Source organism: Musca autumnalis, unplaced genomic scaffold (assembly GCF_047663935.1).
Source record: "Musca autumnalis isolate F117 unplaced genomic scaffold, ASM4766393v1 scaffold_1, whole genome shotgun sequence".
Lineage (NCBI taxonomy): Eukaryota > Metazoa > Arthropoda > Insecta > Diptera > Muscidae > Musca > Musca autumnalis.
This window is the reverse complement of record NW_027411644.1, coordinates 197,823,713-197,836,373: the sequence shown is the minus strand read 5'-3', so window position 1 is coordinate 197,836,373 and position 12,661 is coordinate 197,823,713. Positions and strand designations below refer to the sequence as shown.

Genomic DNA, 12,661 nt, shown 5'->3' with positions numbered 1-12,661 from the left:
TTATGGGGAGATGGTCTGATCCAAGAGAAAGCGGGCTAACGGTGGGCCTATTACCTACAGTACAGCTATTTACTTGGGGCATGTATACTTTCAGCAACTCTACCTCGACAGTAAAACACCTGACATTAGAGCCAGGTCTGCATTGAACAGACTGGAGAAGTAGAAAAGCTACCTCCACCTCCACTTTTGGACGACCCTTCCTGTTGTTGAAACTGGTTTTCTGCAATGCCCTGTCCCTGATATTCTTCCGACTCATGAAATCCACTACTTCCTCGGTCTTACCTCGGAGTCCATTATAATTAAATTGCAAAAGGATGCAGGGATTGGAACAACAACGGCTGGTGTTAAGTGCTGCGTGTATGGCTGATGTTGGGGGATTGCGGGGGAAGACGACTCACTTAGGCTGTGTTCAAGCAGCAACATAGTCTCTGTTGTAGTCCCTCGCAAGGACGAGCCCAGAGCAACCCTGAGATGCACCCACTCCCGACATCTATTGCATCTCACCAAAGAGTTTAAGTGTGGTGGAAGCGGGTGGAACAAACTGAGTACAATTTAGTTCTAGTTTTCCTCCGTCCCGGCACCGACCAAAAGAATCTGGAGCAGGTATTCGCAATTTACTGCTCCCAACACAGAAAAACGATACAAATACAAACATGTGTTTACTGAGGTGGCAGCCGCTGGCCGGAACAAAGGATCAATCCGGTGCGAATGAATCCGTTGCCGTGGAATTTTGACCCAAAGCAATCTGGCCTCTCATAGTAGAACGACCTTCCTCCTCTAACTCAACAACAATTTAGGAATGGAAACATTCTCCATTTTTAAAGGGAATATTAAACCGCGTAGCCGGTGTTGGATCCTGTCCATAGATGAAAGTCTTAAATATCCCGCCGAAGACCGGCCATCCTAAAAAACTTTCGGTTTTTAAAAGGAGCTTTAACCGCGTAGCCGTTTTGGACCCTGTCCATAGGCGAAAGACTTAAATTCCCGGGCGAAGGCCGTCCACCCATTCAAACTTCTGTAAAAATATGAGAAATGTCATTGGTATTTGTGGAAATTTGAAGGCCCATATCTCGGGAAGTATTGAATTGTGACAAATTTATATCGTTATACTCAGGACTCCAAGGTTTATCTATGGTATATACATATATTAACATCCGGAACCGGACCCTAAACTCGACTTGTTCCGCAATATGGCCTGTCCTCTCATCGTATAACGACCTCCTTCCTCTAACCCAACAACTTAGGGATACAAAATGCTGTGGGACTTATTGGGTGTGAGATATCTAACTGGGATGATGGTGGCATTGATTATTGTAGGTTATGTGATGGTGCAAAAGAAATATGTAGATATTATCGAACATCTAATTTGCAAACAAGAAGACACAGACTACTGTGTAGGTAAATACGATATGGATAACTACTCAATTTACTTCTTTCTATTTCCAGCACAACCATCGAATAACAACACACCACCCTCCTCTGTGTTTTAGGCGGACATCGTGATCTTCGAACGAAATGTACTAAACTTTGTGTCATTTGTATTTGGGGACTATGGTCTGGGAAATACATACATACTAAAAGTTACTACATGGAACTAAATGTAGTTGTATGTGGACGAAGTTGCAATTAATTCCAATAGCTTCATTCTGTGAATGCATTCGTTCATACTGACCGCATAGTCGAGTTCCATACTAAATACTAAATGTAAACAAATACAGTGTGCAAAAAATGACCAAAAAGATACTAATGGTTTGTATGGGTAACAGAGATAAAAAGTCTCGGGATTACAAAAAAACCAAATTGAATTATTCTCCTTGCAGGTAACATTTGCCGATCACCCATGGCTGAAGCTGTAATGAGAAAAATTTTCCAACGCCGAGGAGTCGATAAAGAATGGGTGGTTGATAGCGCTGCTTTAGTTGGATATCATTCTGGATCACTGCCCGAAGAAAGAGCACTCAATGTTTTGGAAAATCACGGAATTCACTATGACAAAGAAGCAAGGGTGATACAGCCGAAGGATTTCACAGAGTGTGACTACATCTTTGGTATGGATTCTGATAATGTGGCAGAACTAAAGAAGATTGCACCACCCGATTGTAGGGCAAAAATTATGCTACTGGGAGATTTTGGTTTGCAGGAATCAGAAAAGATTATACATGATCCATATTATGTGGGAAAATATCAATGAATGTTCCACAATATATTAATAATAATTTGTTTATCTCTTCCTTTCAGTTTCTGGGCGAAGCACCATTTGAAGAGGTCTACGATAAATGTGTTGTAGCCTGTAAAGCATTTGTAGAGGAAATAGTTATGAGACCCCTTGAGGAAGCTGGTTCATGATCATCCCTGCCTGATTTGGTGGATTTTTTTATTTTATTTAGGTTGTTTTATGAATTAATAAGATAAAATATGAACCAATTATAAGTAAAAATATGAGTTCAACCATGGCAGAACTACTAATTATAAGTAAAAATATGAGTTCAATTCAGGAATATTAGAAATTGTAAATACTATTTATTGGACTTGAAGAACTTTAGTATTTCTGAACAAATTAAAATTGAATATAAGTTAGAAAAATTGCACAAAACATTTATTATATCATTTCCATTTGGCATATACTTCCCTTACCGGAGTACATATTTTTACCAAAGGTAAAACTTTTTATTATGATTCCAGTGAAATTTCTATTTTCATGGGCCATCAAGAACAACCTTTCTTTCAGAAAGCGTGTATAGATGCACCCTTATCTATCGGAAAAGGTCTATAGATGCACCCTTATCTATCGGAAAAGGTCTATAGATGCACCCTTATCTATCGAAAAAGGTCTATAGATGCACCCTTATCTATCGGAAAAGGTCTATAGAACCACCTTTCTTCGAGAAAGAGTCTATAGAAGCAACCTTTCTTTGAGAAAGGGTCTATTGAAACACCCTTTCGTTGAGAAATAGTCTATAGAAGCACCCTTTCTTTGAAAAAGGGTCTATAGATGGAACCTTTTTCCAAAAAGGGTCTATAGATGGAACCTTTTTCCAAAAAGGGTCTATAGAAGCAACCTTTCTTTGAGAAAGGGTCTATAGAAGCAACCTTTCTTTGAGAAAGGGTATATAGAAGCACCCTTTCTATGATGCACCCTTTCTTCCAGAAAGGGTCTATAGATGCACCCTTTCTTCCAGAACGGGTCTATAGATGCACCCTTTCTTTCAGAAAGTGTCTATAGATCTTTTTTGATTTTTGGAACCATGATTTCATGATGTATGGGCTTCCCCAAAAAAACAATTATACTGATTTAATTAGGACCACAAGGACTATTTGCTGTTAAAATTTCAAAACTAGTATCAGTCGGCTTGGCCGACAGAGATATAACCTCAGCCTCGGACCTAAAGAAAAGAAAAGTATGGACCAAATCGGTTATTTTCTTTAGAATTATCGTGCGCATAATTTTTTCCGAACATTTTCAATCTTTTGTGGCGGAGGTACTTGAAAGAATGGACCGATGTGGTCTATCTTCGAACTTAAACTAAGTTTGGACAAAATATTGTGAACGCCAAATTTTAGACCGAATCGGCTGATCCGTGAATACAAGTTCATATAACAAAAATCAAAGCGATTCAAGAGCAGGTCCTAAACTGAACTTTTTCGAAATTTTGCATGGGAGGTACCCGAAGGAGTGGACCGATTGAGTCCATATTGGAACCTCATCTAGGTCTGGCAGAAATTTCACGATGTACAAATTAAGGACCAAATCTTTTACTCCTTTCAAGAGTTCCGAACATGTTCGAACTTCTGTGGGGAGGGACCAGAAGGAGTCGACCGATCTTAAACTAAGTTTGGACAAAATATTACGAAAGCCAAATTTTCCAAATTCAAATTGATGTGAAACTCCTGTGAAACTCCGGATTAAAGAGGTAGAAAATCAAACTAAAGGTCATTGAAAGTAACTGATTACTACTCGATATATTAAGTGAACATAGCTAATAATTACCTTAATAACGTGTTGAACGATTTTGGAAGTTAACAGGAAGAATATTATTTGGGCGATAATATTCAGACCCGTTGTTGTTCGTTGTGTTAGATATGGACACAAAAAAAACATCGGTTGTTGTAATCAAATTGGGAGTCATATACAATTAAGCCACTAAGAACATTATTTTTAAATATGACCGTTAACACAACTACCATTTCTTACAAATTCTACTTACTACATATACCTCTAAAGGCCATTATTACAAGTTACCATTTAATATTTATTGAATTTTCATATTGATTGGGCATTTCAAATCTTCTTGCAAAATATTTGCCTCCCTGCCAGTCCGCCGTACCAAATTGTTTATGTTATCCATTCTAAAAAAAAAAATAAAACCGAATTTGTTATTTGAATAAAAAAATTAACAACTTTATTACATTTTACTTGTTTCTTTTGTTTGTTTGTTCTCTCTTATAAACTATAAAGTATATATTTATATATGTATGTTGTGTTTATGTATCATAATCATATATATCATTGTAAAATTACACTCATTCTTATATAATATAAATCACCAGCAACTTGTTTCGTCCTTTCATCATCACCATCATCATCTATTGCCACAAAGTTTTCAATTTCTTTTGTCAAAGTTTATAATTCTTGATGTCCTTCGTGCTTCAACAATTTTCATCTTTCCATTTCTTCTTAGCTTCAATCTTCGATTCAGGTACCAGTGAACTTTTAACACCGCCCAAAATGTTTGTTGTTGCCTGGGTGGCCAAGACGGCCGGACACACAACAAGTTGTGGAACTTGACGCATAACAGCTCCAACAGCACCGGTTAAACCTTTTTGATCATGCTCAGCAACGGCGGTCTCTATGAGATTATTGGCCGAATCATTAATGCCATCTTTGACAATTTGATAGGCATTCACCACGCCTTCGCGTATATCTTTGGGTCGGTGTGGACGACGTTTGTTGCCACGTCGAGAACGTTTTAATTGCCTCACCGAGGGACCGGGCGACACCATATCGAAAGCTGTTTCCGCCGTGAACTGTAATAGTTGTATTAGACGTGAAGTAATTTCCAACGCAGCCAAAATGGTTCGGGCACTAAAACTTTGTGCTCCCAACTGGAGACCCCTTATGATACGACCATCTTTTTGATAATGTTCTATGGGTAACCAAAATAGATCATAGATACCCTGAAAAAGTTGAACAAATGCGTAGGTGGGCCCTACACCGCTCAATATCTTGGGTAGTTGGTTACGTTTGATATCTCTAAGCCATTCCTTGCAAAGATAATTGAAGACTTTTTCAAAACCCAAGATACCACGACGATAAACAATTTTACGTAGAATAATTTCTGAGCACTGCAATTGTCCCAGACCCATGAGTAGACCAGCCACGGGACCTTTGGATAATTCCACACGACGACCATGATAGTCAAAACAAATGGAAATATCCGGACTAAAAATGATTTCACGGAAATAGGTAGGCGACGAGTCGGTAGGAGGTGATTGCTTTGATGCCTTTGTGGGGGTGTTGGCACTCTCCGATTGTGTGTCATCAATTAGTATGGCTAGATTTTCATTAACAATCCTCCTGGCTCGTAAATCCTGTACAGCTTCTGGCAAATCGAGGTCACTACACAATGTGGCTGTGGGTGGTGGTGCAGGGGTTTTGGGTTTTTCACTTTCCGGCTTATCTGTGTCACAACTTTTACCGAAATTCGTAAAGAAATCTGTCATAAATTCCAAAGTATCCTGATCTATGTGCAATCGCAATGGCGAGAGGGATATTTTTAGGGAGCACTCTTGTGCTGGACTTTGTTCGGGATTTGGACGCACATGTAGACACTTGACAACAATCATGTGCTTCATACGCCGATTAGAGAAATTGCTACTCTGGGCATTGTAAAGAAATTTATTGATTTCGGAGGTTTGTAGCCGATCCCTTATTTCCAATTCATTTACTAGGAATACTTGTCGCGAGGCATACGGTGCATGCAGGGGATAAACTTCGTAGGAGAAACCAACTTTGCTAAGTTGAATTTCAACAAGAACCTCGTGGTTGCGGTTCTCCCCACCCTTCGACTTCCAGGTCAGCTTTTCTTTGGGTTTTTTGGCTGTCTGCGGACGACATTGATTACTGGCATTTGAAACACCATGGCGATAGGCATCTGACATGGGCGCCGTGTCATTGCATGTGGTAGTTGTTGCTGTTGTGCTTGGAGATTGAGCGAAATCATGACCACCATAAAGATGCCAGGTTACAGTCATTTCACAGAGAGTATAACGAAGATCAGCTTGAGGAAATGTGGGAGGAGCTTTCAAGATGTCATTATGCGAGGATGGCAAACCAAAATGATTGTCTACAATACGTAGCGGATCTTCGGATATTTTAATATCTTCAAAATCCAATTCCACACGTTCTTCTCCAACAATAAAGCAGTAGTCCTCCTCTGAAGAGCCTTGACTTTGTAATTCTTTTGTGCAGCTGTCATCGGCAACAACACCAAAATCACCTTTAATTAGGGCTAAGGGTTCACCTGCTGTCGCACTCGAAGATGTACAAGGAATATCAAAATCGTCTGTGTGCTGTTGATTGCTGGCCATGGCAGCAGCAACAGCTTCTTTGGAACCCTCATCAGGGAAATAAAATATTTTCAATTCATCTTCATTGGGATGGATTGTTGTTGTCGAAAGGGATGATGATGTAGACATTTGACTAGCCTGCAAAACATCAACACCATCTTTTACTGCCTCAGCCATTAGCTGATTAACACGTTCCTGGTGGCGATCACTTATTTCCCCAGATGTCTGGGATTCTGCCAAAAGTAAATCTGATTCTGAACACAATGAAGACTGCAAAGATCCCTTGTCGCTGGACTCCTCATCTTTGGCTATATTATTGGCTATGTAACCAATTAATTGGGCAAATGCACTACCCGAATCATAACATGTCCTCAAATGGACATCTTGTAGAGAACATCTGAGATCTAATTTTGGATGTTTCTCAGTGGTCTCACCACTGATGCGTAAGGAAATTTCCAAGAGACCAAAATCCAAAACGGGTACCATATTGCTGGCATCAACGAAGCTTACCCGATTATAGGGAAGCACTTTTTTCGTATCTTGGGGGGCAATGGAGAAAACACATTCTTCCAGAACAAAACGTAAGTTACAACCCGCCATGGTGGAGATGATGTTACTGCTCACGGAAAAATAGAATAGCTCTAGCACAGCACGATATGGGAAGTTATCGGGGCGAAAATCAATGGCACAATCCCACAAATGTAATTGCATTTCGGAGACAACACTGAACGGTTCATAGCCTTCAATGGGGTAGTCCATGACATCGAGGAAATCCAAAAGTTGATTAAGCCAAAAATAGGATGGAGCCATGAGAATATAACGCAAAGTGGTATTTTTAATGCCAGCCGTTATTTTCAAGCGTTTTATGTGCTGTGGCAAATTCTTCTTGATTTCAATGGCCACGGTTATCATTTCACTACGTTCACCTGGTTTATGGCCCGCAATGCCCTTGGTTAGACCAAGCGGTATTTTATAGATTGTGGCTTTCATAAACTCTTCGATGTGGGCTTTACTATCACAACGTAGGGGGGAATTCATGGGCACCACCCCACCATGGTACATTTCAATTTCATTGACCTGTAAACAGAAATAGGCCAGGCAGGGATCATCACAGTAACCAGTTAAACTGAAAATCCGCAAATCATCAATGTAGAGTAGAAATTTGCCTGAAACTTCTGGTAAAATGTGATTCTCTGAATCACGGACGGGTACAAAGATGGCTGCTGTGGCCTTGCCCACTTTTATTTCCACCGAACATCTGTGGCCGAGACGGCTGTTTACATCTCTTGTAGAACTTAAGAGAGATTTAAAGTTGCATGCCTCCTTGCGCCGCCTTTGGCGTTTCTTTAAGACATCATCATCTTCATCGTTGGTTTCCTCGTCATCACCATCATCATCGACGTCGTCGTCATTGTCATCATCATCATCCGTATAGTTTATGTGGTGTTGTGGAGGTTTCTTCGCCTGCTGTTCATAAGGTTCGGCAAAGGGATCATTTTCCTGTTGCTGCACTGCAGAAATATACACCGAATCCATTAGACCCAAATTTTGCATGCCCAAAAAACTCTTCTCTTGTACGGGTGTCCCTGTCAAATACGGAGATGATGGTTCCCACATAAACAAATCCGAATTCAGGCGATTATAGAGCAATTCAAACAGTTGCTTGGATTCCAAAAATAAATTAAGGCTGGGAAAACTTAGACGTATTCCAATCACAGATGAGGCCATGGATTTTTGGCAAAATTCATTAATTTCATGAGTTTCACCTGGCAGTAAAATAGTTTCAGTTACATCAGATTCCATTCGCGGCTGGGCAGTGCTACTCTGACGGCAATTTCGTTTCGAACTAAACGGCAAACAGGGTTCCTCATCTTTGCCAAAGACATAGCCATCTTTTATGTCTATACTTATTGAGGGATATTCATAGAGACCATCCTTGCCACCAGATGCAGATGGTTCACCACAACGATCACAGCGAGTATTTATAATGTGTGTCTTCTTCGTTTCATCCTCACAGTAGTAGATGTTGATTTCAGTGGAGCTTAAATTCACCTTATTAAGGCAATATTTTAGATTCATTTTTTCCAGGGAGAGTAATAAGAAATCGGATCTTATATTTTGTTTCCACCAGGGAATACGTTCGGGGTCATGTGTAGGTTTAGCATCCACAATGGGAAATCTTAGATGTATATCCAAATTGGAGCAGCTTAAGCTTGTGGTGGTATTACTATTGACCACCGGATCACAATCATTTGCCGCAGGCTTAGTGGCCACCGGCTTTGTTGGTGTTTGAGCAAACAAGGCCCCCAAACGATCTATAATGGACACATCAAATTCCAAAGCGCAAGGGGCCAAATCGAAACTAATTGTGGTCGATGATTTGCTTTTCAAAAGATTTGAATTTATGGAGGAAATATTTAGATTTAATTCCGATCTTACTTGGCCATCTCTTGTGCGTTTACGTTGATTAAAGGCCAACAGTTCGGTTACCTTGCCCTCCAGTATCTCACAAAAATCCAATTGTGTGGCCGACACCGTGGCATTGAATTGTAGCAGACTTTTATTACGATTCTGCTTACCCTCCGCCACCAGGGGTTGCATACGCAGCAATATGTGGTTCTTATCGCAGAAAACCCTTTCCGCACAATTAATCTCCTGGTCGGGACCGGACACCTGTTGTAGCAATTCAAAAAATCTTTGCGACACATTGGTTTGCTCATTCACACTTTGTTCATTGTAAAGACTTTCGTAGTAATTCGATGATGATTCCACCAATATATCCTCCTGCAGCACCACCCACACAAAGGAGGCAATCTTTACAACAAAGTTGGAAATTTCCCCCGATGAATCCAGATTTGTGGGCTTACGTTGATAACGGGAGACACTTGTTAGGGTACTGCGTGAACTCATCGATGAGCTTAGCGATTCACAATACTTCTCCTGGCTACTATGTAAATTCCTATGCATAGTATTTGCATATTGTATGTGATGTGGTGGAGGAGGATCATCGGCACTTATCCAGGCCGATTGATTGCTGAACATACCGCCACCAACCATACCTCCTCCTGTCATTGTTAAATTTTCATAGCCTTCCGCTGTTTCCGTAGCTGGTACATGCACAATTTCATTGGAATGCTGTTGTTTCTTGGGGTTTAAGTCGTCGGTAAATGCCTCAATAAACTCCAATATCATTTGTATTTGGTGTGGTGAACATATGCCACAGATACCACCCAGTTCGACATAGAAATATATTTTTGGCCCCGTAACATCTTCAGATTGTTTTACTTTCACCTGGACACTTTGTTCCCCGTTCAACTGGAGCAATGGTATATCTTGCTGCAGACTATTGCTTCCACCGCCACAGGCCTCTGTGTCTTCCGATTTCAATTCAAGGGTATAAATATGAGCTCCCCTCAAGCTTATATTGTGCTTTGTGTATGTGGGTATGCGATTTAAGATGTCCGCCGTATTGTCCATTCCCTGCGGTTGTTGCTGCTGTTGTGTCGTGACATTCTTCTCATTACCAGTTTCATTTTTATACAACAGCTCCTCCAAGTGGACCTTAAACGCAATACCTTTGAGCGTACTGACTAAAGGGTGTTCGATTTGTATGGTGATATTTGTAAACTTTGCCCTAATACGATTCAAAACATTATCGATGGTTTCGGCAAATTTCTCTAGACCACCTATTGTTGTGTGTGTTGCATTCGCATCTTCTGACTCATTCTCTTCTTGACGCATATATTCCTCGGCCAATTGTAGTGAGCTACTGACCGATGACCACATTGATTCAATCATTGAGGTTCCATCATGTTCCCGTTTAACGGGTCTAATACACAGCACTACATCTGACACCTCTATGGCACTATCACTTGTCATTAGTGCATTCCAGGGCACAGACAATGTTAGCTGACCTATCTGACCATCTGTAAATTCCAATGGCCATCCCTGTGCTTCCAACAGTTCGTTGAGGGTCTCAACACGTAATGAGACATTTTTTATGGTGGCCTTGCCATTGTATAGTTCAATATTCAACTGTTCCAAGTTGAGATTTTCATCCAAAAATTGTCCCAAATATCTTTGTAGTAAATAACGACACGTCTTATTCTTCAGCCCATCCCACACATTAAACCACGACATATTTCCCAAACACTCGCGTTATCGTCTCGTCTTCTAAGTCACACAATTGAAGATATCCTTGAAATTGTTCATTAAAAGTGGTTGGAATTATTTAATTTTCTACAGTTTTTTCTCTTCTTTATTTATTTTCCGTGTTTATGTTTATGCTTTTCTATTATATTGCGTATTTGTCGTATTTGTATTGCTCTGCTTTTCTTCTTATGTACGTATTAGTTATTTGTGTGTTGTTGTATGTTGTTCCCCTAACAAAGAAAATCATCTTTGTGTTGGATGATGGCAGTATCAAAACAATTCTTCTTCTTCCACTGTTGACACAAAAACAATGACATGATAGATAAACTGTTAGCTAATGTTGCCATACTGTAGACTGTTAGGGTGAAACAGCTGGTTGATATGTTTATTATATTGTGATTGATTTACTTACTATTGTGAATGATAAATAAAATCATTTACGAGGGTTTGCGTTTTTTATTTGGGATGACGACTTCTACTTTGTTTTTCAAAATAGTCAGGCTTAATCCCATAGTCGTTGTTTTAATATTTTATTAAAACAACTTTAATTTATTAGTGGAAAAAATTGGCGATGTTTACCAAGGGGTAAAGGCCTGGGCACATAAGTTGCCTCGCCTGCTTGCCTTGCTTGCTTCTGATAAAAGAATAAAAAAGAAAAGGGCAACCCAGTTCGAAATTTGCTCGGCCTTCTTTATTCTTTTATTTTTATTATGTCAGAAATGAAGCAGGAAAGCAAGGCAACCAGGCGAGGCCGCTTATGTACCCAGGCCTTAAGGCAGGGAAGACTATAGTTTCAGATCTCGCCACAGATCTTCATCAGTTCCATTGTTTCTTGTTTTTCAACAAGAAACTTTTTATACCCAAGTGTCAATTGCTCGCTCAAATAGATACGTGCGCAAAGAAACACTCTGATCGAGAATTTCTTTGGCACTACCTAAACTCTAGCAACTTCACTTGCAAACAAAACCAAATCTTTCCCACTGCTATGCGTTCGTCGATTCTCAACGAAAAAACACATAACTAATTTGTTGGTATTGCATACTACAGCAATAAACAACATTTCGACGGTGCCCGGTCTTACAATTAGGAGGGTTGGCGTTTTTTGTTTGGGATGACGACTTCTATTTTGTTTTTCAAGATAGTCAGGCTCATTGTTTTAATATTTTATTATTACCCCTTGGTAAACATCGCAATTTTTTTCCACTAATAAATTAAAGTTGTTTTAAGAAAATATTTAAACAACGACTACGGAATTAAGCGTGACTGACAAAAGATCACATTTGGTCTAGGGGATATATATAGGCTGACTTCCGTATTGTCAGTTGCTTTGTATTCGTGCATGAAACTAGGGGTTCTTAAATCGAGTTCCATACTAGAGTAATTTTATGAAATTGCAGTAGTGGGGAAATCGATTTAAGAACCCCTAGTTTCATGCACGAATACAACGAATACAAAGCAACTGACAATACGGAAGTCGGCCATATACTAAAATGTACCGTAAAGTCATAAAATGCTCAGAAAAGCTAAACTTGCGCTGTATGATAAAAACGGAATTTCTTGAAAGAAATCCATATATTGGGGTTAATGTCCTTTCGAAACATGTAATAAACTAATCCTTACACTTAAGAACTCTCCTTTTGAGTTAAATTTCTCAGAAACTGTGCCCCTTATCATATTCCCACCAAAAATAAATAGTGGGGGAAAGTCCTTATGTGTAAGGATTAAGGATTATTACATATTTCAAAAGGACAATGACCCCAAAAGCATGGGTTTCCTTTAAGAAATACCCGTTTTTTCAAACAGGACAAAATGAAACTCGATCAAGATCACCCCATATTGAAACGTAAGAGCTTTTCTGTGCATTTCATGGCTTTGGAATTCTAAACAGGACATAACACGCAGAATTTTGTCTCTACAGTAGTTGTATTTACAGATGACCAAT

The 12,661-nt window shown here is 39.7% G+C and overlaps 2 protein-coding genes across 3 annotated transcripts; one reads left to right on the top strand and one right to left on the bottom strand.

Annotated features, from left to right (window-relative positions):
* Positions 1–1,647: 1,647 nt before the first annotated feature.
* LOC141388952 (low molecular weight phosphotyrosine protein phosphatase 2-like) lies at positions 1,648–4,411 on the top strand. 2 transcript variants are annotated; one of them, XM_073959778.1, is made up of 3 exons: positions 1,648–1,759; positions 1,821–2,173; positions 2,239–4,411. In XM_073959778.1, the coding sequence occupies exons 1-3, from the start codon at positions 1,729–1,731 to the stop codon at positions 2,344–2,346; spliced, it is 492 nt and encodes a 163-aa protein (XP_073815879.1). In that variant the 5' UTR covers positions 1,648–1,728; the 3' UTR covers positions 2,347–4,411. The 2 variants fall into 2 exon arrangements, with proteins under 2 accessions (XP_073815879.1, XP_073815880.1); XM_073959779.1 differs by having other exon boundaries at positions 1,657–1,749.
* Positions 4,371–11,025, bottom strand: Atg2 (Autophagy-related 2). The gene has a single exon (XM_073959777.1). It carries the CDS (start codon positions 10,705–10,707, stop codon positions 4,648–4,650), a length of 6,060 nt encoding a protein of 2,019 aa, XP_073815878.1. The 5' UTR covers positions 10,708–11,025; the 3' UTR covers positions 4,371–4,647.
* Between the last annotated feature and the right edge of the window lie 1,636 nt (positions 11,026–12,661).

Bases quoted from the DNA above. Each gene is read 5' to 3' on its own strand.
- LOC141388952 (XM_073959778.1), top strand. From the start codon at position 1,729: ATGACCAAAAAGATACTAATGGTTTGTATGG. The intron at 1,760-1,820 runs GTAACAGAGATA...TTCTCCTTGCAG, and splicing joins GATACTAATGGTTTGTATGG to GTAACATTTGCCGATCACCC. The intron at 2,174-2,238 runs GTGGGAAAATAT...TCTTCCTTTCAG, and splicing joins TTATACATGATCCATATTAT to TTTCTGGGCGAAGCACCATT.
- Atg2 (XM_073959777.1), bottom strand. From the start codon at position 10,707: ATGTCGTGGTTTAATGTGTGGGATGGGCTGAAGAATAAGACGTGTCGT.